The sequence below is a fragment of the Puma concolor genome, chromosome E1, assembly GCF_028749965.1.
Source record: "Puma concolor isolate L17-30 chromosome E1, mPumCon1.1.hap2, whole genome shotgun sequence".
In the NCBI taxonomy this organism is placed as follows: Eukaryota; Metazoa; Chordata; class Mammalia; order Carnivora; family Felidae; genus Puma; species Puma concolor.
Window position 1 is genome coordinate 20,163,872 of NC_141680.1, and position 25,582 is coordinate 20,189,453.

The 25,582-nt window shown below is 55.6% G+C and overlaps 1 protein-coding gene across 3 annotated transcripts in view; it reads left to right on the plus strand.

Moving 5' to 3' along the window:
- RAB11FIP4 (RAB11 family interacting protein 4) overlaps positions 1-25,582 on the plus strand; it is a 126,094-nt gene that overhangs the window by 70,694 nt on the left and 29,818 nt on the right. The window contains exon 1 of one of the 3 annotated variants that reach the window (XM_086686561.1): positions 16,646-16,885. The exons of 1 other annotated variant lie outside the window; for it this stretch is intronic. In XM_086686561.1, the coding sequence (XP_086542687.1) occupies positions 16,856-16,885 (30 nt within the window). In that variant the 5' untranslated portion in view covers positions 16,646-16,855. Of the gene's footprint in view, positions 1-16,645; positions 16,886-21,008; positions 21,030-25,582 lie in introns of those variants that run through there. One more of the 3 variants, XM_086686562.1, reaches the window with a different exon arrangement.

Sequence of the window (25,582 nt, forward strand, 5' to 3'; positions counted from 1 at the left end):
TGCTGAGGTCTGGGGTCAAATGGTCCCTCCTAGAGCTCCCAGTCTGGGAGGGGTAACCAGGCCATCAGGTAATCCCACAAACTGGCAATTCTGAAGGAATAATGATGGTCTGAAAGAGCTAGGCACTATCTAGGGGAAAGAAAAAGGAGGGACTGATGTTGACTTGGGATATAGGGAAAGACCTCTCTTGAGGTGTTAAAAAAAAACAGGGGCTGGGGCGCCTGGGTGGCTCAGTCAGTTCGCTTCTGACTTTGGCTTAGGTCATGATCTCACAGTCTGTGAGTTCGAGCCCCACATCGGGCTCTGTGCTGACAGCCTGGAGCCTGCTTCGGCTTCTGTGTCTCCCTCTCTCTGCCCCTCCCCTGCTCATGCTCTGTCTCTCTCTGTCTCAAAAATAAATTAAAGGGGCGCCTGGGTGGCGCAGTCGGTTGAGCGTCCGACTTCACCCAGGTCACGATCTCGCGGTCCCTGAGTTCGAGCCCCACGTCAGGCTCTGGGCTGATGGCTCAGAGCCTGGAGCCTGTTTCCGATTCTGTGTCTTCCTCTCTCTCTGCCCCTCCCCCGTTCATGCTCTGTCTCTCTCTGTCCCAAAAATAAGTAAACATTGGAAAAAAAATTAAAAAAAAAATAAATAAATAAATTAATTAATTAATTAAAAAATTAAAAAAATAAATAAAAAAATAAAAAAAACAAAAAAGAAAAACAGGGGCGCCTGGGTGGCTCAGTCGGTTAAGCGTCCGACTTCGGCTCAGGTCATGATCTCGCGGTCTGTGAGTTCGAGCCCCGCGTCGGGCTCTGTGCTGACCGCTCAGAGCCTGGAGCCTGTTTCAGATTCTGTGTCTCCCTCCCTCTCTGACCCTCCCCCATTCATGCTCTGTCTCTCTCTGTCTCATAAATAAACGTTAAAAAAGAAATTTAAAAAACAAAACAAACAAACGAAAAAAAAACCAAGAAGAATTCTCATTATTCTGATGTCTGGATGTCTGTCTGTGAAGCAGTCCAGCATAGTGACATGAAGGACAACCAGCAGGTCTGACGAAAAGCTAACCATACGTTGTCGGGCCTCTGGACAACTCTGAGGGGAGACAATGGAGACCAGGCAGGAAGTGGTTTTACCTGAGCCGACGTGTGTAGTAAGTGGCGGAGCTGGGATTCAAACCTCACCCGATGGCCTTAAAGCTCTTTCAACCATACCACGTGGCTGACACAGGCAGAAATGCCCTTGCAGGCTCATGTGACCTTGACCTTCTCAGAGGTCACACTACCACTACTACCAAACTGGCTATGACCTCCCCGGGGCATCACAGTCCAAGAGCAGTCAGCCTTCCGGACTTGGAAAGCCCTCCCGATGTCCTTATGCACCTGCGTGGTTGACTCCCACTGCACAGACCCAGCCCTCAAGGCCACGGACACCAGCTCTTGCCTGGCCCTCTGGTCTACCCACTTGACTCACTTATTCCTGGAAGGGCAAAATGCTCTGTTGCTTGCTACCCTGGAGGCCTTCAGGATCTCCCAGTGAGAGGCACAAGATGCATTCAAACGGTAAAGACAAAGGTCAGAGTTCAGAAGACAAGTAGAGAAGCAGGAGGACCCAAGTATGGGACCCAGCATGCCACAGTGAGGGTATAAACTTAACCTTGCGCTTCCAGACAGGACTGGCAAAAGGGGGAACGGGTGATACGTAGCTCTTATAATCCAGCGGAGGGGAGCAATTACACGGCAGGTGGATGGGGGTGGGGTTGAAGGGGGGCTTACACTTCTATAGGCTAACACCTACCATGTGTCACTGCGAGGTACCGGGACCCCATTCTTGAGTGGTCCTCCTAGCACTCTTGTGTGTAGACAACTTGTATCTCCATTTCACAGATGTGAACACTGAGGCTCAGAGAGGCAAGCGAACTAATGAGGACTCATCCGTGACCCTGACAGGAGTTTGTGGGGAAGATCACTATACAGGAGACAGTGGGCCACATGGAGTTTTCTACGGAAGTTTTTATTTTTTAAATCGATTTCATGGTTTTTAAATACAGAAGTTTCTCATATCCCTATTAGCCCTTGTTGAAAGTGGAAGCAAATGTGTTGAAAGCATATCTGTGAGAGATGGGAGTTTTTAAAAAGTGTCCAGGGTTGTCATATTCTGCCGGAGTAAAATGACAGTTTACACGTATGGAGGCCACGGGAACCAGGCACATGAGAGACCTTACCGCGTTCGAGCCCTGCAACGAGACAACCTCTCGTGAGAGAGACACTGTTATTATCCCCACTTTACAGCTAAAGGGACGGAGGCTTGGCCGTTCAACAGGCTGCCCCAGGCCCCCCAGCTGGTGAGCGGTGGAGCCCAGACTCAAAGTCAGAGAGGGGAGAGATGGCCATGCCCTCTGCCCTGAGCACACTCTGACAGGAGCTGCTGAGCCAGGCTGGAGACGCTGGGCGACAGTCTGGTGTTGACAGAGGCCGCTGGCTGGCCTCTCGGCACCAGGTGTGATGATGAAAGGTCACCACCGTTGCTGTCCAGCCGACGCGCCCCTCACCCAGTGCCAAAGCTGGCGGCGGGCCCCGCAGGCTGGGCCGGGGCTTGTGACCAAAGGAAGTAGCCCCGCCAGGTGGGGAGGCGCCTTGCCGGAAGCCCTCAAAGGTCAAGTCATGGAAAATAATTTGTTTACCTGAGGTCAGTTCCCCAGACCTCGGCTCCCCCCACGCTGGGCCAGGGACAGGGGGAGCGGAGGTATGACGCGGTCCGTCCCGGAGGCGCTCAGCCCTCAGGGGAGGCAGATACACGTAGGACCCTGTGCGGTGCCACGTGTGGAATGTTCCAGGTGTACCGGGCGCCTGGGAACCTGGTGAGCGAGCAACTGATCGCGCCCTGGGAGGGGGCGGGGGTCAGGCAAGGGCAGGAAGCTGGCCATCGGGACTGCTAGCTGTGATTACCACCAACATGCCCGCCGCTCTCCACCTCCAGGCCTCAGGCCCACCCCCCGCACGAACCCCGGTTTACTGATGAGGCTCAGCCACGCACGCATTCCACGGTTACGCGTGGGGGGCCAGGGCTCTAGCTGCCGGCAGAAAGACAAGGTCCTCTCCCCTAAAGAACTTCTGTCCCAAGGGGAGAACGTTAGGAAGTGCCCTGAAGAAAACAAAGCAGAGGGAAGCAGAGTGATGGGGTGCTCGCGGGAGGTGAGGGGGGAGAGAATCGTCAAGGACTAGCCTGAGGTTCCCGCCGGAGCTCCTGGGTGACTGTGGGTGCCATTCGCTGAGCCGGGCGGGGAGGGGTTTGGGGGAGGGCGACTGAGAAAGGCAGCAGGTCTGGAGGGAAACTCAGCAGTCCCGTGGCGGACACGTCACTGGAGATGCTACTGGGAGGTTCCACTGAAGACGAGCACACACCGTGGGGTGCGTCCAACCTCATTCTCCCCTCTGCCCAGGTGCCAGCTGCAGCTGCCCGGCCCCCGGGGCCAGGGGGCCGCCCGGCCCAAGATTACACCCCTTTCCCAGAGGCAGCCCTCATCCCATGACTGGATCACGTGGGAACACAAGGGTTTTGCCATCTTGCCTCTTTCAAGGGCCATTCTGGCTTCAGAGCGAACTGGGGGATTGACTGAGGGCTCATCGCATGGCATCCCGGTCCCTCTCTCCCTCTGTCCCCTCCTGCTTCTCTCACACCCTTGCAGGCCTGGTCCCTAAGACACTCCCAGCAAACCTCCTCCACAGGCAATTGGATACCGTGGTTTGGAGGCCAGGGAAGAGGCAGGCTGGACATGGACTTTTGGGGGGCATCAGCATTTGATGGGATTTAAAGCCACAAGTTAGGGGCGCCTGGGTGGCTCAGTCGGTTAAGCGTCTGACTTCAGCTCAGGTCATGATCTCACAGTTTGTGAGTTCGAGCCCCGCGTCGGGCTCTGCGCTGACAGCTCGGAGCCTAGAGCCTGCTTAGATTCTGTGTCTCCCTCTCTCTCTGACCCTCCCCCCGTTCATGCTCTGTCTCTGTCTCAAGAATAAATAAAAAATGAAAAAAAAGCCACAAGTTAGATGAGATCTCCCACCCCCTTCCCACCTCAGAGCAACAAGAAGGAGAGAGGGCTGAAGCACAGTGGGGGCAACATTCAGGGCTGAGGAAGGATGCCAGTGCCAGCAACAAAAACAGTCACGACTGGGGAGCTTGGAGGGAGCTTGAGGGAGCCAGGAGGGTGGGCACCCTAGGAGCTGAGCTGGGAAACTATTTCAAGGGGAGACCGCTGGGCTCAGGGCTGCGTGAGAGTTCAGGTAAGGTGAAGATCCGTGTGGCTCTAGCATATTCCTTTCCACCCTGTGGTGTTTAGGGAGGGGTTTTCAAGGCCAGGGCATCATCCGGAAAGGAGATGAACTGGTAGAGAAGGAGCCATTGATGACGCAGAAAGTGGCGGGAGCAAAGACCCTGTGAGGAGCAGGGTCCCCGCCTGAGTAGAAGCCATCTGTGAGCCATGCATCAGGGCGGAAGGAAGGCCGCTGAGGTACCTACATGGAGTGTGCAGACCAGGTGGAAGAGACAGAAGGCCCCTCTCTTCTGGGTGCTTCTATTAAGTACAGTCATCAGCTGCGAGTGAGCAGGGGGAGCCTTGGAGATGGGGGGGGGTGGGGAGAAAGGATAACCAGCTTGGCCTGAGGGCCCCCAGCCAGCTCGCAGCAAGGGTGTGGTTCAACCAGCCCTGGGGTGAACTCGAAACCCCTGGGCCCTGGGCTTCACTAGATGGGAAAAGTGCAAGGAAAGACAGTCCAGGCTGAGGGAACAGCAAAGGTGTCGAGACGTGGTATGTTTCGCCTGTCGTAGAAGTGGTAACAGTAAACGTGTGTATTGAGCTATCGCTGTGCTAAGTGTTCCTCATGCGGGATTTCATTTATCGCCCCCTCAGTAACCCTAGAGCGCGGACACAGTTGACCCTCATCGTTCGCACATTCTGTATTTGCAAAGTTGCCTACTGGCTAAAGTATGTAATCCCCAACTCAATATGGCGGTGTTTTCGTGATCATTCGCACACGTGCTCTGAGTGATAAAAATTGGGGTCAGCCCGGCTGAGGGCGAGGAGGACATTACTCGGCCTTCTCAGACTGTAAACCAGCTTCCTGTTGGCAGTCTTTTTAGCGCTGTGTTTTGTGTTTGGGGATTTTTTTGTTGGTGATTTTGCCATTTAAAATGACCCCCAGGGGCGCCTGGGTGGCTCAGTCGATTAAGCGACCGACTTCGGCTCGGGTCATGATCTCACAGTTTGTGAGTTCGAGCCCCACTTCAGGCTCTGTGCTGACAGCTCAGAGCCTGGAGCCTGCTTCTGATCTGTGTCTCCCTCCCTTTCTCTGCCCCTCCCCTGCTCGTGCTCTGTCTGTCACTCTGTGTCAAAAATAAATACACACTAAAAAAAAATTTTTTTTTTTTAAAGAGGCTTTCGGGAACTTAACCCCCAGGACCAATGGTTCAGCGTTCACCGAATCAGTGTCCACATGGCTCCTGAAAATAGTGACAAACACCATCGGCGAGCTAGGGGCCTAAGGAGCCGAGCTGGGGCTTGAACCCTGGCTGGCCAGGCACCAGAGCGCTTCGCTCCCATGAATGTGGCCTTGTGGTCTAGTGGGGGCAGCGGGGGGGGGAGGGGGGGGTCCTGGCCTGGAAGAAAGGTTTCTTTTTGGGGGCACCCTGAGAGTAGCCCCCTGCCTCCCCTCCGCTGGCCTCCTCCGGGCTCAGCCTTCTCCAGTGTCTACCTGAACACGGCGGCTCCTTCAGCCTACCCGGACTGAGGCCGCAGAGCTTTGCAGGGGTGCGGTTTTCCTCTAAGTGGGAGGAACACCGGCTCAGTGTCCTGGGGCCAGGCGCCTTTGGTTTCCCTCTGCCTGGCTCAGTGTCCTGGGGCCAGGCGCCTTTGGTTTCCCTCTGCCGAGCCCAGCCCTGAAAGGGGAGCCACGGAGGTATGCGTGCCTGAGACCAGCTCCAGGAGCGCTGGCGGCCTGTTTATTCAGGGGCGGTCTGGCCCCTCCTCGGCAGGGCAGGTCTAAGGGAGCCCTTGGCCTTGGGCCCTCCGGGAACCACCCCCAGGCCTGGGCTGCCGGCTCCCTGCCTTCTCTTAGCGCGGAACCCACAGCCCCTGCTTCTGTCATTTATGGGACGGCTTGCTTTTTGTGTGGGTTTTGGGTGGTTTTCATTCCAAGATAATTGAGGAGATGATTGGAGGGGACTGTGTTTGCTTTCAGAGTGGAATTACAAGCCCTTCTGTGTACGTCTTCCCGACCTGAAAAAAGATGTACAGTTGTCTTCCCCCACTACCACCCTTGTCTAAAAGTTCTCCTCCCAGGAGCGGGCTACATTCCTGAGGTGAATACCAGCGCCCCGAAGGGTCCCTTGTGTTGGGCTTGATTACAGGCTGGGAACAGCGAAGCAGGGAGCGTGTGAGGTGGGGCAGTGACCGTGGCGAGGGGGCTCAGAGGGCCTCGTGGGCCACACCCTGCTGGACAGCCGCTGAGGGCAGACGGTGGGCAGGCTGCCATCAGGACATGCGGGATGACCCAGCAGGGAATGCAGTCCCAGTGCCAAGCCAAGGGCCGAGGAAGGAGCCTGGGCTGGCAGTGAGAAGAGCTGGGTGTGGGACTGTGCACCCCCTGACCCACCGTGTATGGGCTGTCGGGACAGCCGAGGCGGCATCTGGATCCCAGCATCTCAAGCGAAGGGCCCCTCTGGTGAGCTCACCCGCCAGCACGCACATGCGTGCGTGCACATGTGCTAATGACCGGAAGGGACCCACAGTAGCGCACGGCCCTGGGTGTCCATCTCAGTGGAGAACCCCAGCTCTCTGCGGTCAGAGGGGCCTGTACGGGCGGCTCTCTCCATCTCGTTCTTCTATCCCCAGGTGGTCGGCACGGTGCCTGGCCTGCAGTTTCTGCTCAGCAAATGTTGTTGGAGTAAAAGAATAAACTAGTGAATGAGTGGATGGCTTTGGTTCCACCGTGGTTGCTTTGGGGAAGTTATTTTACAGACCTGAACCTCCCTTTCTTCCTAGAGTCATGGTTGGGCCAACCCAGCCGGCTGCCTGGGTTTGAATTCTGGCTCTCCACTTACGAGCTATATGTCCCCGAGTAATCTCGTTGAGCCTCGGGTTCCCCATCTGTAAAATGGGGATAATGCTCACCTCCTAGGTTTGTTGTGAGGATCGAGGGACTTAATAGCATGTGAAGCACCGGAACAGAGCCTGGTGCATAGTAAGTGCTGCGTAGGCGTTTGCTATTAATAAAATGAAGATAAGTAACATCTAGTTATTGTGCATTTATGCACCTGCCTGAGCGTGTGTGTGCGCTGGGAGCCTGGTAGGTCGTCTCCCCAATTGTATTCCTTACGATACTGAGTGCCTGTGTTGTTAGACGGTAAACGACAAGGGTCGAAGCTGGAGAGCCTTAGGAAACCCTGAGTTACAACAGAGCCAGACGGGTTTCTCTCCTGCCAACATGCCCTGTGACATCTCCAAGGAGGGGTGAGGAATTTCACCGGCTGATGTGACCACAGAGCCCTTTCTTGCTGTCAGAGTGGGAGGAGGGCGCCGCAAAACACATTTTTGGAAGCAACAAATACTTCTTCCCTCCGCGTCATCCATCCTGCTCCTGTCATCTGGTGGCACCCAGGGAAACGTCAGGACGTCTCTCCCTGGGTTTGGAACTGGGGCAGGAAGCAGTGGCCAAGTCAACAGCAGGGGGGTGCCTGGCCCTGCACCCTAATACAGTCAGTGGGGCAGGTGGCTGCGGCCCACCCTCAGGGGCAGGACACTCCCCAGGGGGTATTGCAGGGGTGCATGTTGGTCAGTCCAGGGGCCTGGTGTGACCGATTAAAATCATTCCGAGCTGGACACGCACACCTCCCCAAGGACGATGGAGGGGACGTGGGAGGCCCTTACTTGCTCACAGACTTTTGTCATCCCTAGTAATTAGCGTCTGCCTCTTTCTGGACAATTCTAGTTACTGTGAATAAGCTGGTTATGCAGTAAGAGAGGCAGCAGGAAGGCCTGTACATGGGCCAGCAGATCTGAGTGCAAATTTTAGCGCTGCTGTCTTGGTGCTGTCTAACCCTCCTGAGCCTCGGGTTTCCTCATCTGTAATATGGGTGCGGTAACATCTGTCCACGGGTGGTTGGGTTAAAGTAAATGAGAAGAAGTGAAGTGACGGGTCCATAGTAGACCTTCCATAATTGGTAGCAGTTCTAATAATCAGCTACAGGGAAATAATGTCTCTTTGCTTTCAGGGCTTGCATTAGGCAGAGGGGTGTCTCTTCAGAGCCCAGATCTGATGCATTCTGGGAAGAGGACAATTGGATTTTGATAAAGGCCTTGCTTGTTTCCTTGTTTCTCTCCTTTTAAATGCCTATCTCAGGAACTTCAGAGAATATTCCTGCTAATTCATGACTAATCGGGCCTTCAGCTGTCCATTGTTTATGTGTGAGTGATCCTCAGTCCCCTTCAGGGCCTCAGATACTCCTCAAGTGTCTCCTGTGTGCCAGACTTGTTAGCAACTGGAGTCCAAAGACACTAGGGACATGGGCCCTGTTCTCAGGAATCACAGTGTGGCAGGGAGTCTGATAGGAGGCCAGTCTTACAACACAGTGTATTCCTCACAGTAGTGGAGCTTGCGTTCAAGGCACGGAGATCACGAAGCCAAGGACTAATTTATTCTCACTGGAGGAGACAGAAGGCTTCACTTGGCAGGTCACACCTGAGTGGGGTTTTGAAGGATGAATAGGAGTTTGCCAAGTAGACACAGAAAGCAAGATACTGAACTATCATCCCCAGTCTCCTCCCAATGACCTCCTCCTTCTGGGGCCAGTGTGGATCCTCTGCCATTAACAAGCTTTGTGATCGTAGGTAAGTCCTTTCTTCTCTCTAGGCCTGTTTCCTGGATCTCATCTTACACTGTGATTTCATGTCTATACAGGCCTAGATGATGAGAATTTCGAAAAAGTCCTCATATTTGCAAAGCACTTTCCAAAAGTCTTTGACATTTTCTTTTTATCCCCAAGTTTTTGCATCAGTTTAAAAAAAATAAATTAAGTTTTATTTAGTTATTTTGAGAGAGAGAGAGAGAGAGAAGAGAGAAAGCATTAGCAGGGGAGGAGCAGATAGAGAGGGAGAGAGAGAATCCCAAGCAGACTCCATGCTGTCAGCACAGAGCCTGATGCAGGGCTCGAACTCACGAACCGTGAGATCATGACCTGAGCCAAAATCAAGAGTTGGACGCTTCACCGACTGAGCCTACCCAGGCACCCCTACATTCATTTTTTATTTATTTATTTTTTTTTTTTTAATTTTTTTTTCAACGTTTATTTATTTTTGGGACAGAGAGAGACAGAGCATGAACGGGGGAGGGGCAGAGAGAGAGGGAGACACAGAATCGGAAACAGGCTCCAGGCTCTGAGCCATCAGCCCAGAGCCTGACGCGGGGCTCGAACTCACGGACCGCGAGATCGTGACCTGGCTGAAGTCGGACGCTTAACCGACTGCGCCACCCAGGCGCCCCCCCCACATTCATTTTTAATGAAATTTATATATTAGAGAAGCCATGATCACACCTTAATTTCTCAAACATTTATATGAGCAGTTTTCATGTTTTGGTACTTCTTTGCTTGGTTGGTTGTTGTTATCTGACATTTTCTTTTTTTTTTTTTTTTTTTTTTCCAACGTTTATTTATTTTTGGGACAGAGAGAGACAGAGCATGAACGGGGGAGGGGCAGAGAGAGAGGGAGACACAGAATCGGAAACAGGCTCCAGGCTCTGAGCCATCAGCCCAGAGCCCGACGCGGGGCTCGAACTCACGGACCGCGAGATCGTGACCTGGCTGAAGTCGGACGCTTAACCGACTGCGCCACCCAGGCGCCCTGACATTTTCTTTTTTTAATGCAGATCCCAGTCTTACCAAATCGGTCATACTCTTCCCATTTGACTGAAGAGGAAACTGAGGCCTGACAAGTGAAATGATTTGCTCTTTGCCAGGAAGGGGCAGAGCCAGGTCTCAAAGCCAGGTCTTCTGACCCTGAGTTTAGGGTTCTCTTCAGTGTTCACAGGAGCTCTCACACACCCCATAAGCCTAAAATCCCTCTGCGGATTGCTCATAAATGATGCCTGATGGACCCCTTGCCTTGCATAGACCCTGTGTCCGGCGTTGTTGCTGGCACGGAGTTGGAGGAGTCAGGGGCACTGGTACAGAGGATGCCGGGCCCTGCCCTGAAGAAATTGCTTAAGGGGAAGAGCCAGGCAGGAGGCCCTGTGAGAGGAGAGGCAGGAGGCGGGACCTCAGGGACTGTCAAGTGAAAGCTCTTTTAGCCAGAGAGCAGGAGGAAGTCCGGGACACTGAGCAGGGGTGCAGCTACCCTTTCCTGAAAGAAAATCTGATGCCTAAGTCCAGGATGAAATTGAACCCCTATCCCCAAGGTGTCTGATCTCTTACCCTGCTTTGGTTTTCTTCATAGCATGTGTCAGTATATCATTTATTCATTTATTTGTTCACTGTCTGACTTTCCCAGTAGAATGGGAGCTCCACGAGAAGAGATTTTAGTGATCACAGCTGTACTCCAATACCCGGAACAGGGTCTGGCCCAGAGGAAATCTTCAATGAATATTTATGAATGAATGAATGAACGAACGAACAAATGAACAGATGATGCCTTCACCTATGACAGCCCTGGCCCCCACTGTAGTCCACAGGCCTTTAGCAAAGTCGTTCCTGAACTTTCTTGCATTGGAAACACCTGGGATCTTTAAAAACTGCTAACACCTGGCCCCTACCCTAAACATTTGGATGCAGTTGTGACCCGGGCATTTGACGTTTAAGTTCCCCAAGTGAATCTAGCGTGCCGTTTGGGAACCACTGCCTTAGTACCGACTTCTAGCAGTCAGAGACACTGCTGCCTGGGCTGGGAGGAGGTGGGGACGGCGGGGAAGGCATTTGTAGGAAGGGAGAGCTGTTTGTGCTCTGATGGGTTTGCAACCACCTGACTGTTACCAAGAGTGAAGGAAGGAGACGTTTCTACCCCTTGCGCTCACCCAATCCAAGGCAAAGAAGACCTTGTCTGACTTCCTCCTCCCCTGCCATCTCCTCCTCTCTGATGGTCAAATGAGTCAGAGGAAACCCGGGTTTTCTCACCATCTGCCCCTCCTATAGGGTTTGCATGAGTAAGAAAACCCATTGTTCACATGTGCCCAGGTTGACAAAAATAGAGCTTGGCCTCTCTGAACACTGAGCTGGGGCGAGTCGGTAAGACCCCGTCCCACCCTGTTTGCATAGCGTCCAACAGGACATTGTGAGGAAAAACAGGCCTGGGGCAGAGCGCTGCGGGAATCCTGGACAGTCACCAGCACTGAGCTGTTTTCCAGTGGAAAGGGACTCCCGTATCCAAGGCGTGAGCCTGGGTCCAAGATCTGTTCCCAGGCTAGCCCAGGGTCGTAGAATGGGAAGGGACCTTAGCAACGTGCCGTCCAAACCGTATCTTTCCAGAGGAAGGAATGGTCCCAGATGTCCTCCACTTCCCAGATGCAGTGCAGGCCCCCTGGCCAAACCCCTGCCAGAGTGAAAGGGCTCTCAGAGTCATGGGTCCCTCCTGTTGTTTCCAAATGGGAGATGGGGAACAACTTTCCTTTGGGGTTACGAGACTTGTGCAATCCCAGGGTTCTGCCTGCTTCTCTTTCCAAAGCCACTGTTTACGTCATCAAAGGTTGAATTTGTCCTCTGGAATGACGAGCTGAGACTTACCGGTTGGGGCTGATGCTTTCTGACCATTTCAAGGGCCGTCTAAAGAGGAGAGGAATGGTGCCCCTGGGTGGCTCAGTTGGTTAAGTGTCCGACTTCAGCTCAGGTCATGACCTCATGGGTCATGGGTTCGAGCCCCACATCAGGCTCTGTGCTGACAGCGCAGAGCCTGGAGCCTGCTTCCGATTCTGTGTCTCCCTCCCTCTGCCCCTCCCCCGCTGGACTCTGTCTCTCAAAAATAAATAAAAATTAAAAATAAACATTAAAAAAATAAAGAGGAGGGGAGAGAAGACAGGTGTTTGTGGTGGAGTCTGAGCTGGCTACCCAGAGGGCTTTTCCACACCAAGTAGCTGGTGGAGTTGTTTGGGCAGAAGTAATGTCCAGCATGTATGACCAGGTTTGACCGATGTTGACAGTTGTAGTTGGTGACAGATGTCCGTCTTAGCACTACACAGAGAGTCATGAGATCCAGCTCTAATCCTGGCTCTGCTAATGACTGAAATGGTGAGGAGAGAAGCTATCTTCTGCCTCTGAGGCTTGTTTCCCTGTTCAGGAAATGAATGGTTATATCAGACTAGTGATTTGAAACAAATGTAAAACCGCGGAACTCTTTGTTCAGGTGAAATCTCACGTGGAAGTCTATTCGTAAAGCAGATGGACGTGGAGCAGATGGACGTGGAGCTATTCTTGTTGCTCACCTGGAGCCCCTCCCCCCTCCCCCAGCCCCTTGGCAGAATCTCCAGAAAAACCCACAGGTTCCGAGGAACCAAGTTTGAGAACCACTGGACCCGGTGCTCTAATGCTTTTTTCAGTTCTGGTATTATTTGCGTAGCTGTTTCCTTGTTTGTTCCTTTGGCTGATGTTGGTTGGCATCATTTGCTTGGCTAATGTCAACACTGGGTAATGTTCAGAGAGCTCTTTTCTTGTTATAATTATGCCATATATATTCAGCCGGTCCCTCCATATGGCCCCAAACATGTACAAAACGTTGCCTCTCTACACCATCTGATGATGAGCTAACTCCTGCCTGGTGACAGCAGAAGTAGACAGAGGTAGGCCGATAGCTGTGGTACAGACAGGACTTAGTGTATTCTCTCCCTTCACCTGGCCCACCCAAGTGAACACGTGTTTTCCACCCCCATCAGTTTCTGGAGGCCAGTAACTCCTGCTTGTCAACATTCTGTCCGCTTCTCTCTGGCATTGGCATTCAACCTCATGCGAGTCGTGTCATATCAACAATGGTAGAAGCAGTGCCACGACATAAAAAGACTTAATCAGAGTGACCTGCCCTCTGCAAATCATTGTCGGATACATTCCCTGGGAGAGGGTTTCTGTTGTTTTTTTTTTTTTTTTAATTTTTTTTTTCAACGTTTTTTATTTATTTTTGGGACAGAGAGAAACAGAGCATGAACGGGGGAGGGGCAGAGAGAGAGGGAGACACAGCATCGGAAACAGGCTCCAGGCTCCGAGCCATCAGCCCAGAGCCTGACGCGGGGCTCGAACTCACGGACCGCGAGATCGTGACCTGGCCGAAGTCGGACGCTTAACCGACTGCGCCACCCAGGCGCCCCGAGGGTTTCTGTTTTTAATGAGATTGTTCTTCTGAAATAGCAAGTCAGACCACTTAGGAGACTCACAGCACCTGGTGAGCTCTGCGTAGGAATTAACTGCCCATCACTCGCCATCACTCTCCATCACTCGCCATCACTCTCCATCACTCCCCAACCCCTGCTGGCCATACCATCTCAGTAAAGCATCCCGGCCAGATCAGGAGCAGGAAGTGAGGGCTCTGCATGGGAAGTTTTAGTCCCTGCTGATCTGATACCTCATTGTGTGGCTTTGGACCAATTCCCATCCTTCTCTGAGCCTCTACCTTCCCATCCATAAAATGGGAGAAGAGTATGTTAGATATTTATCCCGAGAGCCTTCCGAGCTTAAAGTGCTTTGACTCTATAACATCTTCAACACAGCTATCCTAAGGAACCAGGGTAGCTAACTCAAGACCCTCTTTGCCCCCAGCCCCAGAGGTGGGGCTGTGCTCAGGGGGCAGGACTATATTTCCGTAATAATTCTCTCCCATCCCCCATTTGAACGGAGAACACTGAGTCCTCTGGGAGCCCTAGCCTGGGCTGGAGCCCACAGTTTCCACATCCCATTTCAGAAGACAGCCAGCCTTCCTCCCCAACCCCCAAATCATCACTGCTTCCCCGAACCCTGTGGAAGTTGTCAGGGCCTCTCCCAAAAGTCAGGGTTCTAAATCATCCCTCAAGCTGCTTCAGCTTCTAAGCCTCACCTCACTTTTTCCCGGTCTCTAGTCATATGGTAATTGAAAATGGCTGCTGTCTATGGAGCACCTGTTATGTGCCAGGCCTGTTCTGAGTATTATGTGGGTCCTGATTATTTCAATCCTCACAATAATCCTGAAATACATGCTGCTATTATCTCCAATTTGCAGGCGAGGAAACTGAGACACTGGGAATTAAGCTTGCTTAGGCTCTTCCCGCTGTCCCTGTATAAGGTGGGAAAGCCAAGATAGGACCCTTGGTTCTGGCTCTGGAGCTCATGTGCCGAATCATTGAGTCAGACTGGGGCTTATTCGTGCTGCTGGGAATAACTAGAAGCCACCATTTGTTGAATGCCTGCAGCACGGGAGGCATCGAACTATTATTTTTCTCACTTCATTCAAACCTCACAACTGAAAGAGGAGAGGTTGTGTTTCCATTCTACACTGGGGCTCAGAAACATTAAACGACTGCCCCGTGGTAAGGTGTAGACCCAGGCAGGCTTCAGACTCCCAAGCGCTCAATGCCAGCATCTGGTGACCCTCCTCTCTGTCACACTGCTTTTCAGGACAGATACTTGGAGATGCTCTCCCTACCCCATCACCTTTGGGGAAAAAATCAAGAGGGACCACTAGCACTGCTCCCTCCACAGAGCTCTTGGAAATGTCCATCAGGCTACCCCTAAGGAGGACGGGGGCGGGGTACTTGACAAGGTCTGCTTTTCTTCACTGACCTTTGCTGGACGAGAGCTAGGACCCAGAAAAGCTTAGGGTACTTGGGCTTCTCCATGCACCACACCTTTGATGAGCGCCTAAGGGGCGCCTGGGTGGCGCAGTCGGTTAAGCGTCCGACTTCAGCCAGGTCACGATCTTGCACTCCGTGAGTTCGAGCCCCGCGTCAGGCTCTGGGCTGATGGCTCAGAGCCTGGAGCCTGTTTCCGATTCTGTGTCTCCCTCTCTCTCTGCCCCTTCCCCGTTCATGCTCTATCTCTCTCTGTCCCAAAAATAAATAAACGTTGAAAAAAAAAATTTAAAAAAAAAAAATTAAGTGGACCCTCCGCCAGGGTGCCCAACAACTCATGAGGCAGATTGTACCACTCCCATTTTATAAATGAGGACACTGAGTCTCAGAAAGATTGCATAACTGGTCCTAGGACTCACAGCTGGCAAACAGGATTCAAACCCAGGTCTGTGTGATTCCAAAGCCAGGGTTCTTTATGATACACCGCGGTCCTTCTGCATATTAGGGACTGTCGGGGTGGACACAAACAAGGGTGAGAAACAGTCTGGAGCTCCCGCACAGAGATCTCTGAACTGCCAGGCATAAGCAAGGAGGACAGGGCCAGCGGTGGTCGAGTTTCCACCTCACCCCCACTGCTCCAGCCTCCCCTCACACAAAGCCCTTGCCAGGAGGCCCTCCTCTAGCTAATGCTGTCCCTTTTGGAGAATCCCTTGTAGGTCTGGGGAGCCTCGGTGGGGTGCTTTGCCTCAGAGACAGGCCCCTGGTAGACAGAGAGGCAGCTGGCAATTTATTTGCAGGAGAGATATTGGCGAGAAGGAAGTTGAGAGCAAAAAGCCAGAGAGAAGGGGGCAGGAAAGCTGAAAAGCTCTGTGTGTGTGTGTGTGTGTGTGTGTGTGTGTGTGTGTGTGTGTGTGTGTGTTGGTGCTGGAGCTGGACCAAAGCACCCAGCTGCCGACAGTGCCACCGTGTTGGTCAGTGAGGACTGAGGGAAGGCAAAAAGGGCTTTCATGTTAGCCTGGGACAGACAATTACGAAGATAAATCCCCCACTCCCTACCCCCAGTTGCACAAGTAACATCGAATTGAAGAGAAACTTTTGCAATATTTGCCGCTTTACATTTTTGCTTTCTTTAATCCAGAGCATAGTGAGGAGTTATGAGGGGGGGCACATTTTTTACTTAAATTGTATTTACTAGGATTTAATATGGGGATACTTCCTTTTTTGTTCTTAGTTCGTGTTGCCGTTTGGTTCTTTATTCCTGGGCTGGTTATAAAGACAACTTTTGACTTTACAACAAAGATCGGGAAAGTTGTGAGTGCGATTCGGGATGAGAATCAATTTGGGAGTCACCAGTTGCGGGCTGATGGTGGTGGTAGTGCGCGAGGGGGCTGGGAGTTTGGCAGGGCTTCCTTCGGGTCCGCAAATGTGAGCGCGGAAGCGCTAGCCGGGAATCTCACAGGACGGTGACCGCAAACAGTGAGAGTGGCCTGGGCAGGGCAGCGGCAGCGACGGCGCCCGCCAGGCAGGCGTGTGAATTTACAGAATCGGTGTCCTGGAATACCCAGGGTCCGGGCCGCGCAAACCTGGGCGGCAGTAACCTTGCGACGCGGGCTCGGGCGGGCCCGGGCGAGCCCCACCTCCACAGGCGCCCTCCCGGGTGGGGAGCTTGGGCCCGCCCGAGCCCGCGCGGCCATTGGTCCGCGCCGCGGCTGCCACCTGCCCCTACCTTAGGGGGCGGGGTTACCTGGGCCCCGCCCCCCGCGGCTCGGGTTCCCAGACCCGGCTTCCTCCTCCGGCCCCGCCCCCGGCGCGAGGCCCCGCCCCTACGATCCCCGGGCCCGGGCGCCTCGTGATGTCACGGCAGCTTTGATACAAAGAGCCCTTCGGCCCACGCGGGTCTCCCGGCAACGGGCGCGGGTGGGGGCGGGGCCGGCGCCTTCAACTGGAGCCGAAAGCGAGCGAGCGGCCACGGAGCGGCGGGGATCGTCCCTGCGCTCCTCGCGCTGCCCGCCGCGTTCTCGCCCGCCCCGCCGACCAGCGCCCGCCCGCTCCTTGCCCCTCCGCAGCGCACCGACTCGCCGCCGGACGGGGGATGCGCACCCCGCCCGCCTCCGGGGGCCAGGTAAGCGGCGGCCGAGGGGCTCGGGCTCGCGGGGCTCCGGCGACGCGCACCTGGCCCGGCCCGCCGTCCCGGGGCCAGGGAAGTTGCCAGAGCGCGGAACTTCGCCCGCAGCCCAGGCGCCCGCTCCCGCCCCGGGAGTATCCGCCCTCTTGGCCCTGGCCGGGGAGGTCGGGTTACCTGCGTCCTCGCTCGCTGGGCCACGGAAGAGAAGCCGCTGTCCCCTCCGGGTCCTCTGCGGGCTCCCAGGTGCGGGGGTGGGCAGGGCTAGCCCCCGGGCCCGGGGAGAAGGGGCCGCTTCTTCGGCGCAGTTTCCAAAAGTGTTTTTAGGGGGATCTAGTGAGCCAGGCGCCTCCGCGTCCCACCTCCGCTCCCAGCGCGCCTGCTCCTCCGGGACCGGTGTTGTTCCAGCTCTCTGCCCTTGGCTCCGCCGAGTCCCGCAGGGGGCTGTGCGCCGGCGAAGTTTTTCCGTAGCTCTTCGGCGGCTGCACCGCGCCTGTGCCCGGGTTCCCTGGCCTCTCCGAGGGGCTCTGCCCGGCAAGAGGGAGAGCCAGCCTCGTTCGGGGTTTGGGACCAGGGCCCTGCCCCTTCGCAGCCGTGACGTCGCCCAGGCCGGAGGTATTTGCGGACTCCCAGCTCTTTGCCCTCCGGCCCCGAAAGCCTGCGGTCGGCCCAGGTAGCAGTTGGCTGTTGTCACAGCCGCTTCTCTGCGGGCCACAGGCGGCTCTGAGGCCTTGGCGAGCAGTCTCTGGAGAACCATGTCTGTGCTATAGGAACCTGGTCCCTACTCAGCCCTGGACTTTATTCCTTCTCATCCTTGCACAGCCTCCAGCGTACCTCTTCCACCATTTGTCCCTCTCCCCAGCCCCGTTCTCCCACAGATGGCTGTAGGTGACACATCACTCACCCTGACAGATATGCCAGTCAGTGTTCCTTGTCTGACTTATTTATAGGCCTCCTCCTCAAAGGATTGTTAGGGGGCTGGATTCCTGCACTCCGCCCTCATTTCTTGTTTTGACAAACCCCTGGGATGGTTTCTGATGGTTCACCTCTCCTCCCTTGGTGGTGGCAGGTGCTAATTGTTTGGGTTCCAGGGAAAGGGGTGGTGTGGGCACATCCCCTGGGGCATCTCCAGGTCCTTCCCCTGATGAAACGTAGCTGCCAGGTTAGGGAGAAGGGAGTCTCAAAGAGGGGGAGGTTACCAATTATGTGTATATCAGACCTTTGCTGTAAGAGTCTCTGTAACTATCCAGCTCAGCCTTGGTGGAGTCCTTGGGTCATTGCCATTGACTGGGGTCTTGCCATAAGCCAGGCACCAGCTTACCCAGATAGACTGGCCGAAACCTTAACCCCGCTGAGCTGGCATTCATGAAATGCTGCTTATGTGCCCAGGGGCTGTTACACAGGGACACTTCCCTGTCCCTAAGGTGTTTGCAGGCTCTAGGAGACTGAAAACCTGGGTGGAATTGTTACCTGTCCAACTCCCCTGAGCCCTCAGGCACATTGATCTGGGTTGTCTCTGAGGTTCCTGTGACTTCACTGGGAGGGGTGTGTGGCCTGGAGGAATGGGGGAAGGCCCAGGAAGGACTTTTGGCACTCGTGGGTAGATATCACAGTTCGGAGAATGCCTTCTGGGGACCAGCTTTGTTGTTTGGGGGACCCTGGGCTTTAGTGGAGGGGGAGGGGTGGTTGACTAAGGCCAGCAGAGAGATAAGGCTGCCTGGGGCAGGGACCTGACTAGCCAGGCCTGATGAACAGGCCTGGAGGTGTGACCTTTGCCCCAAGGAAGACCAGCAGGAGAGACTACCTAGAGCCTGTCCTTGAGAAGGACTTTTAGTCAAGTAAGGGAAGAAAAGACCAGAAATCAGGAGGCCTGGAGCAGCCTGCCTTGGGGAGGCCCTGGGCTGCAGCTTGAGGTCTTGCCGACTGGCCCCCCCTGCTCCCCCATCCTTCCCTCTCTTCAGAGCACTGTGCCCCTCCCCGCCCCAAGCACACTGGCCCCTTCATAGCCTACTAGCCCCCTTCCTACTTGGTGGGACCAGCTGCCCCATGTCCTGGGCTTTCCCTTCAGCTGTTCACCTGAAGCCCTCCTGGCTTTCACCTTCCCGCATTCTCCCCCTCTCCCTCTAGGTGGCTAGAAACTTCCTTTCCTAGGGCTGGCTGTTCCTCTTCTGAGGTGCCATGTTATGCCAAGGGATGTTTCACAACTGATCTCGCTCACCATTTCACTTCTGTGTATATATTTTAGCTGTGGGTAGGGAGGAGGGAGAAAGGTTCCCAATAAAATAACAGGTGAGCGATTCCTAGAAGGCAGGCATCTCAGGACCTCAGATGGGGGAGGGACAGCCTGGACGGAGGGTGCCCACTCTTTGGCTCTGTGCTCGGTCTCCTGGAACAGAGCTCAGCAGGACGCATCTTTATCTGGTCTGCCTGCTGCCTGGAGTTGGCAGTGGGGCACCGTGCCTTGGCTTTGCCTGGCATGGAGAGTCCCCATTGCCAGCTGGGCACAACGAGATGGCCATGTGATTTGTCGGGCCCACCTTGTGTCTCCCTGGACATTGTATGATCACATCTCCCCGATGCGGTGTGGTAGTCTACTCTCTCAGACGGCATTCCGGGGCACAGGTCCTTCCCCCTTTCTGTTTGCCCAGCCCCCACCCAGCACACTGCCCGGCACAGTGCTTGAGCCTCTGATTTGTGCTAGACTCTGTGCTGGGCGCTGGAGATATGGCAGCAAATGACAGCAACAGTCCCTGCCTTCAAGGAGCTCACGTGATGGCTGTCAAGCAGGTAGAATGTGCAGCGTGTGGGGTGGCAGGAGAGAAAGCCGGGCAGTGGGTGTTGTGTACTTAAACAGAATGAGCAGAGAAGTCCTTGCTGAGAAGTGGCGGCTTGACAAAAGACGTTCACGCAGCGGGAGCAGTACCTGCAAAGGCCCTGAGGTAGGACCACGGCTGGCGAGGTGCGTCCGCGGAAGTGCAGGGAGGCTGCTGTGATTGGAGAGGGAGCCGGGCAGGGGCAGGCGGCACATGTTCAGACTGGGGGCATATCATGCTGCCGAGGGAGCGCCCAGACCCCACGAGATGAACAGCACAGTTGAGAGTAGAAATCCACAGGCACAAAACACATTTCGTTGCTCTGCTCTCCAAACCCTTGCTGTTGACGGGTCTGGGCACCGAGGCATTTCTTGAGGAGAAGTGTCTGCATGTGGCCATCGCTGCCGTGGACTTTCCTGCCCCCAGGCGGGGTCAGGTCAGAGAAGCCTGTCCCCATGAATGCGGAAACCCTTCTTGCCAGATGTTATTCCCACCACACAAATCTTATGAGCGCAACTGCCTGGGTGACCTGTGCACGGCGGTGCGTGAGCAGGCAGAGCTGGGGCCGTCTCCCTGTGCCCATGGGTCCACACTAGTGGGAGTGTAGCAAGTCCAGTGCCCAAGACCCATGCTGTGGCCAGCCCCAGGCATCTCCCTGGGCTCCCGACCTCCCCGGGCCCCAGGGTGCCCAAGCCTTCCTTCACTTCCAGTTCTGTGCCCTGGTCTCCTAAGAAGCCTAGCAAAGGCGCTCACAAAGCTGGGCAGCACCTTTGGGGCTAAGCTCTGTCCAGCCTGGGTCCCCAAAAGAGAGAGAGAGAGAGAGAGAGAGTGCGCGCGCGCGTGCGTGCACAGGGAGGAAGTGGACAACCGGGAGGTCTGGGTGGAGATCCAGAGCTGTGGGGTCTGCGTGACCTCTGGCCCCAGCCCCTGCTGGCCGGCCGGTACCAGTAACACCAACGTTTCGAACCCCGCTTCTTGACTTCCTTCAAGAAACGGGAAGTTTTCCGACTGTCGGCCATACTCTTCATTGATTCAACCTGTTTCGTCTTCCCAGACAAGTGGGTTCTTTCCCAGCGATGTAAACATGATTCAAATGAAAACAAAACTCTGTGGCAGTTATTATTAATAGCTGTGGCCCTGCTCCTGGGAGCCTTTCTCTTTTAAGGGACCAAAAAGAGGAAGGCCCGAACAGAACTGGAGTGTGGGAGAGTGGGAGGGAGCTCTCTCTCTCTTAGTCATCTGTCCCCGCCCCGCCGCTCTCTGAAAGCCTAACTGCGTGGAAAGGGAACCTGCGTTTCCAGTAGCCAGTGTAGTCTGCAGCAGACTTGGGGGTAAGAGGGTCATTGAGTGGGGTCGGTGGGCGAGGTCTGCCCTGCACCGAACTTCTGTTTCTCTCTTCAGACAGGAGAGCCCACAGGAGTAGGATTTTCCTTGCTGGTTTTCCTGGGAGAAATACCCACCTCAAAACACCGGTGCCTTCCTCTCATGCTCAGCCACCCAGGGCCTGGTTTCTTCAAGTAGAAGAACATTTCTTTGGTCTCTGTTGAGACCCTGGCTCTGCGCTTGCTCGCTCTGGGACTCCAGGCAAGCTGCCTCCCCTCTCTGAGCCTCCGTAGGGCGATGGCGAAGAGAAACTGGGCCCCTGCCACCTAAGAGGCCCAGAGCGGTTTCGGACACTTGCTTGGTTGGCACCTGGTGGGTGGTGAGCTAGCTAGAGAGGCAGGGTGCTGTGGTGCCCCGGAGGCTGGGCTCCGGAGTCAGGCGGCCTGCGTTCAAATCCTGCCCCTGCCAGGAATCTTGGGCGAACCGTTTGTCCTTTCTCTGCGCCTCCCGTTCCTCCTGTGCAAGACGACGGTGAGGCGCGTAAATGTACGAAAAGCACTTGAAACCGTGCCTGGCGTGTGAGTGAGTTGTTATTTTTAGTTCCATTGGTTGGATCCTTGTGACTGATAACCTTAGCACCTCGCGGGATTTTTTGCAGAGACAGGAAGGCAGTAGAGAAGAAACTCTGCTATCGGAAGGCCTTGAGCCTTGACGGGAGGAGCAAAACTCCACTCTTCCTCAGTCCCTGTGTCTTTTAAATAGCCCCACTCAGCCTCTGTAGGTGCGGACCCTGGGGCCGGAGCGAAGTGACTGGCGGTGGCAGTCTGTGAATGCTATGCAAAGCGTGTTCCGAGGTGACAGGCGTCTCCCTGGGGCGTGGTGCGGGGCTTTACCTGGTCCTTCCTGTCCTGCACTGCCTGCTGTGCCAGGGTGTGGCCCACCCCTCACCCCTTCACCTGCAGCCCGGGGCCTACCCGTCTGTCCGCCTGTGCCCGGCCGGGGAGTCAGCTTGGGGCGGTGTGCCCCCGTGCCGCCACCAGCCCCCAGCCTCTGCCTACAAGGCCCCAGGAGGGCAGGAGAGGGGCCGGAAAGGTGTGGACTGTGCAGCCACGTGCCGCATCGGGGGACTGCCCTTGGTGGTTTTCCAAGGGGCGAGCCTATCTGTTCACCGGGCCTGGCCGCTGAGAGGTGGGCCGCTCCACGGAGGCGAGGCTGGCCGGGCCTGCTGTCGGGTGCGTGGCGGTCAGGACGGCCTCTGCCTGCCACTGCGACGTACTCCTGGCGAAACAAGGGTTCTTGTTGACAGGCCGGGCTTACCTGCCAGACTGCGTCGCTTACCAGCAGAGAAGGGTCCCATAGCAGCCGGGTGTGCGTGAGTGAGTGCACGTGCGTGCGTGGAGATGTCCTCTCCCCTTCGTGTCACACGCAGCCTAAAGACCGGTGACCGAGTCCCCATTCCCCACTCACACCATATTCTACAGACTCTCAGACACTTTCTCCCCCCACGTTTTAACATCTTTGGTTGGCGTGTGTCGTATATTCGCTGCGTGCTGTCCTTTCTGGCAGCACCGTTTCTTTCCTGGTGTACTCGGAATAACAGCGCGTCTTAAAAATCGAAGGCCTCTGGGATTTAAGGAAGCGCAGAAACTAAGGAACCTCTAGATAACTTGTGTGATTTGCCCAGTTTCTTCGGGGAGGGGAGTAGAGCCACCTTGTAGTGGTGGGAAGGTTGTGTGAAGGGACACTCCCTGTGATGTGATTCAAGGGGACGAGGTTGGACACCAGGCAGACCGGGGCTCAGGTTCCGGCTTTACCGCGCACGAGCTGTGTGACCTGGGGCAAGTAGAGCAACCTCTCTGAGCCTCAAGTTCTTCCCCTATCGAATGCGGGTCGTGGCTGTACAGTTGTCATGGTTGGGCGTGAGGCCTCTTTCTCCGTTTCTCTCTTGCTGGGTATCCTCTAAGGTCATGCCGTCCCATTCCAGCTCGATTGAGAGGGAGGTGAAGGCAGAGAGTGAGTTACTGGCCTTCCCAAGGTAGCAGAGGGAGGGGGGTATAATTTATCTGGGCTTCTTGACTCCGTTTATAATCCTCGAACATCACCTTTTCCTTCCTTCCCTCCTCCTCCCACTGTGCCCGGGTTTTCATTTTCACGTGTGTTTCCCTTTAGCAATTTTCTTCCCCATCTCTCCCCTCTCCCTTCCTGTAAAATCTTCCCACGTGTAGCCTCTTTGAAGCTCCCTGCGTAGGGAAAGGGGAGGGGACTCTGCCTCATGGCCAGGGTGGCATGGGCCCTAGGAACTTCAGCTGACAGGGGTCCGGGGCCTAGTGGGCTGTGGGGGCGGCAGCTCAAGCCCACATTCTTTAGCCTTGCTGACCCCTGGGCCCGTGGCCTGCAAGGTTCAACCTGTTGTCTATACCCTTCTTGCTGCATCCAGGTCAGACCTTGTCCACATCCCAGCCCTGCCGGCTCTGTGACCTTTTGCAGGTTACCCAACTTCTCTGAGCCCGAGTGTTCTCCTCTCTATGGTGGCTGATGCACAAAAACACCTGGCACGTGCTAGGTGCTTAAGGGAGGTGTTCTTTCCTGGTCTCCCTCGACTGTTTAAGACCACCTTCTGTCTCCTTGGGGTGCACGCCCTGAGACAGACGGAGGAGCTCGGGGCCGGGAACTGCAGGGGTGGAGGCGCAGGGGCCCGGGTGAGCAGGATGTGTCGGGCAGCGCGGCTGGCCTCGGGGAAGGAGTGGGGCCGGCGGTCAGGACCTCCGCGCCTTTCGGGGGGTGAGGTCGATGCGGTGGGCCGCGCTCGCTGAGAGAGCAGCGGGCCGAGTTTGAGGCATTGGCTGAGGCCACGTGGGGACACCCAGCCGGAAGTGGGCGGCCCTGAGCAGGGCCTCAGCGAGGGATGCTGGCCGGACGGAGACTCCCCAGGAAGGCGGCGCTTTCAAGCCGTGTTCTCGTCGGAGGTCTCTCTGCCTCTCTCCCTCCTGAGATCCCGACGGAAGCCGGCGGCCGACTCCCTCAGTATCGTGTATGGTGTCAGATGAGGTCGTACGTGGCCCCGGCACGAGGGTGGGCGTCTGTCCTTGGCGCGCGGCGAGCGGTGTGAGAATTACCCAGCCCCACGAGAAACCGGGCCGGGGTCTGGGCACAGCCTTTCCTACAGAGAGCCTGCAGCAGCTGGCGTGGTGGCCCCTTTGGGACGCAGCCTCCTGCCCAGGGAGCAAGGCTACCACACGGCTCCTGGCTGGGGACAGGGGGAATCTGTGGGTTCTTGTGCCAAGGCTGGGGTGGAAAGATTTCCTCGCTGGGTAGGGTACAGTCGCCTCGCCCCGTGTCCCGGGGAGAGAGTCATGGGGACAGAGAAGGGGCCCGAGGTTCATGCCCAGCGATGCCTGGAGGGCCCCAGGAGTTCAGCTCTGGGCTGGGAGGGGAAGGATGGGCCTCCCGGGTGCAGTGACTTTCTGACGGGGGGCTTCTTTAGGGACAGGCCTTTGTGGCATGGGGAGAAACTGTTTCAGGCATGAGGAGCAGCACGTGTCAAAGCGCGGGGGGTGGTGATAACGTTGGGCGGGAGCTTGGAGGACAAGGGAGGGGAGGCTGAGACCAGCCGGATGGGACTGACTACGTGTGCCTGTCTGAGACAGGGCCTGGTCTTGTGGCCATTGGGGAGCTCATGGGCGCTTTGACAGGGCCAAAGTTCATGGACCATCGGTGGCCTTGTACTCGCCCTGGGGACCTCTTGCCCTCTGCGCCCCGGGCTATGGCTTGTGGCTGGACCCAGAGCCCTTACCTGTTCCTACTGCGGGAGAGCCCGGGAAGGGACCTGAGCCGGCTCCACCTGCCTGGCCCGTGGCGCCCCCAAGCTGTGCTCTGGTGCCTGTGTGAGATGGCAGCCCTGGGACCTCCGGCCGGGGAGCTGGACCTGGCAGACGCAGAGGACAGGGAGCATCTGACTGGGGCCTGCTGGGAGCACTGCTGGGGTTCTGGCATGATGGGAGGTGCCCAAAGATCATAAAAATAGAGGCTCTGGCAGGGGGCTGGGGGGGGTGGTGCGGAAGAGTTGCCTCGCCCATGGCCTGCCTGATCCCAGTCTGTCTGCCCCAGAAGCTCTGGCCATTAGCTGTGGGTAAATGCTGGCACTCTGCTTGGCCTTGCAAATCTGAGGCTTTTTTTTTAAATATAATATTTATTTTGAGAGAGACAGAGAGAGAGAGAGAGAGAGCGCTAAAGCAGGGGAGGGGCAGGGAGAAAGGGAGACACAGAATCCGAAGCAGGCTCCAGGCTCTGAACTGTCAGCACAGAGCCCGACGCGGGGCTTGAACCCACAAACTGAGATCATGACCTGAGCCGAAGTCAGATACTTAACAGACTGAGCCACCCAGACGCCCTGCAAACCTGAAGCTTTCTGTGCAAAGAAGGGGATGAGGTAGGGACCTGCCCAACTCTGGCCTGTTGGTCAGCTCTGTTCAGATGTGCTCTCCTTGGAGCAGAAAGATCATAGCCTCTCCCTGGGAAGTTCACGTCCCCTCATTTGAGGGCGTCCCATGAAGGAATATGG